The sequence below is a fragment of the Triticum urartu genome, chromosome 4A (genome assembly GCF_056163025.1).
Source record: "Triticum urartu cultivar PI428250 chromosome 4A, HENAU_Tu73, whole genome shotgun sequence".
Classification (NCBI taxonomy): Eukaryota; Viridiplantae; Streptophyta; class Magnoliopsida; order Poales; family Poaceae; genus Triticum; species Triticum urartu.
In genome coordinates, this window is record NC_141876.1 from 397,135,829 (window position 1) to 397,141,442 (window position 5,614).

General features: G+C 54.1%; 1 protein-coding gene across 1 annotated transcript; it reads right to left on the reverse strand.

Moving 5' to 3' along the window:
• Window positions 1–203: 203 nt before the first annotated feature.
• LOC125551814 (receptor-like protein kinase FERONIA) lies at window positions 204–3,487 on the reverse strand. The gene has a single exon (XM_087518467.1). It carries the CDS (start codon window positions 3,180–3,182, stop codon window positions 510–512), a length of 2,673 nt encoding a protein of 890 aa, XP_087374593.1. The 5' UTR covers window positions 3,183–3,487; the 3' UTR covers window positions 204–509.
• Between the last annotated feature and the right edge of the window lie 2,127 nt (window positions 3,488–5,614).

Sequence of the window (5,614 nt, forward strand, 5' to 3'; positions counted from 1 at the left end):
ATGAGCATGACTGGTGTAACAATCAACGTCTGGCCGACCTCTATAATCGTGGATGCCACACCTCTATAGCACAAGCACATACTGTATTTGTTTAGGTAAAAAAAGTAAGGCAGAATAAATTGCTCTGAGAATAATAATAAAAAGACCCCCTGTCAATCACCAGGATTCGGAAATGAGCATATGACATGAAGGCGAAAAAAAGGGGAACAAAGGTCGCGCACATCACTCTATCTTTCTCATACAGTATTACATGTTGGGTCAATAACACATAGCAGTGGTGGTACAATAACAACATGCAAATAAGCATAGAGTCATTACAACACTGAAGAAGAGGAAGAAGAAGTAAAAAAAACAAGGCAAGACAGAAATATCTAATATGGAACAATTCTCTGACTTCTAATGCATAACTTGCGAGACAGCAAGAGCACAAACTCATGAAAATATGCTGAATGAATAAATTAGGCAGGCCCCAACGGTGACTGACTGAAAAGCAGACCCAGATTTTTACCTCACCGCCCCTTGGGGTTCATGATCTGTGAGAACACCGCGCTCGGCGTCAGCCCATCCGAATCGATGCTCGCGACACTTTGGTCACCCATGCTTAGGGAAGTTGTTGTGGTCGTAGTGGTGCTGGAATCAATTGATGGGTCATTGGCATCCTTCTTTCCAACCATCACGAGGGGAGTGCCCTCATCTGACATCCCGCACCCAATGCTTCCACTCTCCTCCGCGCTTTCCTGCATCTGAAGAGCAAACTCCAAGTTCCAAAGCACATCTCCCATCGAAGGGCGCTCGATGCCATTGTCGGCAACACACTTCTCAGCCGTCTCGGCAAACTTCTTGAAGCACTGCGGAACAATCTTTCCCTTCAGGTAGGGATCAACAATCTGATCAAGAATTCCCTTCTTTTGGCAGTGCAGTGCCCACTCTGCCAAGCTAACTTCTTCCTTTGCAAGAGTGGGGTTCAAGGCAGGCCGAGCACAAAGGACCTCGAACAGCACCACGCCAAACGAATACACATCAGATTTCTCAGTGAGCTGCTGCCTGCGGAAATATTCAGGATCTAGATAACCAAAACTGCCCTTGACAACTGTGCTCACATGTGTGTGATCCATCGATGGCCCAGTCTTGGACAGACCAAAATCTGAAACCTTGGCAACCCATTTCTCATCCAGGAGGATGTTTGTCGTCTTCACATCACGGTGGATAATGGTGTGCTTTGCACCGGTGTGAAGGTAGTGAAGCCCACGAGCTGCACCGATGCAGATCTCCAAACGCTGCCTCCAGCTAAGCGGTGCATTCTGGGTCTTGTATAGGTGCTCACGCAGAGTTCCATGAGCCATGTAGTCATAGACCAGGATCATCTCGTTCTTCTCCTCGCAGTAACCAATCAGCGACACAAGATGACGGTGCCGGAGCTTTGACAACATTTCAATTTCAGTCTGGAACTCATGTATGCCCTGCTCAGACAAGGGATTGCCACGCTTGATAGCCACCTTAGTTGTGCCCCCGTCAATCTCTCCATGGTAGACTTTACCGAACCCACCAACGCCAAGGATCCGTGACTCATCAAAGTTTTTGGTTGCAGCCTTGATCTCTGCAAAGGAGAAATGGCGGCACAGGTTGGACGGCAAAGATGAAGCATAACTCCCTGTAGCATGCGACTTGGCTGAGCTTGAAGTGTGTGAATGGCCATACAGCGACAATGGCAGCCAACCAGAATGGCCGTCACTCATGCCGCTAGCCTTGGCCGCTTTCCTCCGACGCTTGCAGATGAAGCAGCAATATCCAAGCGCAAGCACTGCCAAACCTCCAATTACTCCACCAACAATAGGCGCGACTTTAGATTTCTTGTCTCCTGACCCGCTATGCGCTGGTGGATCAGCACTTGGGACAGGATTGAGCCCCACGAGGCTCCCATTAGTAAGTTGCAGCTTGAACACCTCCATCCCATTGAGAATAGCATCATAGTACTGTGGCTTCGTCTCTGCATCTGGGTGTAGAGCCACCCAGAAATCCAAAATCCCAGAACCCACAGTGCTCACCACATAGTCCTTGTACACTGGGGTACCAATACCATTGGGATCCGCCCACTGGATCACATCAGCACCTTCAATGGCAGTCTGGTTGTTGAGGTAGATGTTGAACACCCGCTGATTGGGTTTAGTAAATGGGGATTGTATCTCACAGAAATGGAGCCTCACAAGGTATTGGTACCCAGCATCCACCTGCAATATCCAGGTGAGATTGTAGGCCATGTTTACACCCTTGTCTGGCCCCATTGATCGCGCGGTGGCGTAGACATCCGAAGGTGCCACATATCCCGGCACATTGTCAGGGTAGATGATTGTGACATTGGGATCGTTCTGGTACGATACCCCAGCCCCTGCACCATAGATGTAAGGCGTGTCGTCGTCCCATGACCGAGCCCCGCCGGAGTCCTTGGAAGGGGAGATGGCCTGGCCTCCGACGTTGAGCCGATACATGGTCTGCAGAGCAGCAGCAGGATCCATCTCGTATGGCTGGCTGTTGCCATCACCGGTGACGAATTGCGGCGTGGCGATGCCAAAGAGGTCAGGGGAGGAGACGACCTCGATGCCGTTGATGAAGGCGTAGGCGCTGGGGTGGCCCTTCTCCGGGGTGAAGGCGAGGTCGAGGTTCTGGCCGGTGACGTTGACGGAGAACTCGCGCACGATGTAGGCGAAGTTGAGCGCCGTGGTGGTCTGGTAGGCGCTGAAGTTGGAGAGGAGCGTGACCTTGGCGGCCGGGACGGAGACGGAGAAGAAGGCGTCGGCGGCGTCGCGGTTGGAGTAGTTGGCCGGGTAGAAGTGCAGCCTGAGGAACTTGCGGCCGGGGCCGAGCGGGAAGGAGTAGGTGAAGGGCGCCGCCGAGATCCGCGCGGTGAGGTAGGGCACCTGCGGCACGGAGGGGTCCTGCGCCCCGGCGCTGGCCGAGGCGAGGTTGGGCGGCGCGTACTTGGACCCGGCGTCGCCGTCCCACTGGCGGCCGTCCGTGTCGTTCCCCTTCCCCGTGGCGCCGCAGTCGAGCAGGATGTCGTCCCGCGGCACGAACGGGGCCCCCGCCGAGGGCGCGGGCGCGGTCGCCCCCTGCGCCCGCGCCGCGGGGACAAGCGCCGCGGCGGCCACGAGGAGCAGGAGCGCGCATCTCGGGCCTCCTCTCATGGTGCGAGCTGTAGTAGCCTGCGTTTCGTCGCGGCTCACAGATCGCCCATCAAACGGCTCTCCCGGCACCGATCTGGGGGCGGATTTGCGTGCTGGTGGGAGAAGTGCGTGGCGGAGGAGGTGAGATTTGAGGGGAAAGTGGTGGCCGAGGTGGTGGAGGGCGAGGGGTGGCGTCAAGGAGGAAGAAGGGAAGGGGAGAGAGGTTTCGGGACTACGGGCGCCGCATTAAGTGGGCTGCCAGCAACGGCAACGGTGACCTACTCCGCTCAGCTCTAGGACTACTGCTGCCGCGCTTGCTCTGCTTCTTTTCACCGCCGCGGTAGCGTGCGTGTGTCACTCTCGTCTCGTGGCCTGATGTGTGTTCCGCTGGCCAGTGGGGGCGCCGAGACGACGGGCCCCGCGGAACAGTGGAACTGTACGGGTGCTGCGCGCGCGGTGTGGTGACGGTGGAGGACAGCTGCCTCAGTTGCGCGTCCCGTTTTCCCCGGGCTTTTTTTAAACAGCTTCTTCGGTACCGTCAAAATAAAAAAAAGGGTTTTCGGTGGTGGGAACCGCGGCCATGTGCAGGGGAAGACGTGGGGCCCGCTCGTCATGGACTGTTGACAGCGGTGCTGGTACCTAAGACGACGCGGGATTGCATGGGGTGAGGTCGGGTCAGCTAGTACTTCATTCTAAAATATAGTGCGTCCATGCTTTCCGAGATTCAATTTTGACCGTAAATTTAACCAACGAGACCAACTAAGGTGGGAGAAAAAATTATATAATTGAAAACTTCTTTCGAATACGAATTCACTGATATAATTTTTGCTCCCGCCGCAATCGGTCTTGGTAGTTAAATTTACGGTCAAAGTTGAAGCACGTGGATAGAGGAAGCACTACATTGTGAAATAGAGGGAGTATAATATGGACAGCCGTCAGCCGATAGATTCGTGTTGTTAGCACCAGAACAGGGTCCCACTAGTCAGAGACCGCGGCCGTTGCTGCCAAATGCAAGCTGTGAGCCAGCCAACCTGGAATAAGCCATGGGATAGAGGGCCCACCAACGCCGGGTCGACGCAATCGGTATTCGATGCCGTTCGACAGCCGAGAGGCCGACGCGGCGAGAGAGGAAGCCGGACGGGGATCCTCTATCGTTCGGCAGGGTGCCGTTCCATCACCGACAGGTGAGCCCATCAGGAAACAGGCCCATATGGCAGTGCCACAACGGCAGGTGCCATACGTCAGGGGAGCCGCTTCCGAGGAAGCCGCGCGTGGGCCCCGGTAACATCCAGCGGGATCAGGGAATTTTTTTTAAGTATACTTGTATTCAAATCACGAAATAAGCCTTTAAAAAATTACAAAATAATACAAAGTCTTTGTCCCATACCAGCACTTAACACATACAAAAAGAACCAGGAAAAACAAAGAGCACCTTAAAACAACCGGTAAAACATGAATATCTCCAAAGCTCTGTGTCATCATTCCTTAATCTTGTGAAAAGACTTCTGCAACATAAGAATCTGCAATTAGCCCCGAACAGGTCATCATCTTCAATCATGACATAATTGCCGCCGCACTGTTCCCTCTTTTCTTCGTTTCAACACCAAAAACCAAAAAGACAAGGGGGTTGTTTCGTTCGTTCCCTCACTTGCCTGCCAAAACGTGGGCGCAATTAGCTTGCCAAAAAATAGACAGACAATTCTGGCGCCCGCGTTTTCGACAGCAATTTGGCGCAAAACAAGCTAGAGGGGGCGAGACGGGTTGGCGTGCCAATATTTTGGAGTCGATCCAAACGCCCCCTCAAAGCCTGGTCAACAAACCATATTCTGACAGGGCGGCTAAGGCACCAAACCAAACAGCCTCAAGGACACACATGTGCGTCCAACACGCCTGCACCAGCCTTCGTCATCTATGGACTTGAGTACCGCTACATGCGCCTCTTCTAGATAGAAGAGAAGTAGGATCCGATTCCGACGCCGTGGCCGAGCCAACCACCCGGCCAAGGTAGTACATCCCTCCAGCAGCGGCACAAAGAAATAGGGAGAAAACAGCAGAAAAGCATACCAATGAGGAGGAAAAAGAATCTCCATCTTCACACAACCACCTTTCATCCGAGGATCCAACCGGCCAATGCCGACCGACCTCCAGACACCATAGCCCACGACCTCGACGAGATCCGGGGATCCCCCACCCCGCTGGCTCCTAGAGGAAGGCAAGAGTTCCATCTGACTGCGAACAGAGCCCGAGAAAACTTATTCAGACATGGCGCTGCAGCAACGGTCTTGGCAACGTCTCCCACACCCCTAACCCTATTGTAAACCAACCCCACGCATAGATCCGAGGTTTCCCCTCCCTCCCGCCGCCGGAGCGGCCGACGGAGGGAGAGGGAACCAGTGGCAGCGCTGGCGGCTCACAAAGTGAAGCCACGTGTCGCCTCCTTCCGCCTGTGTATG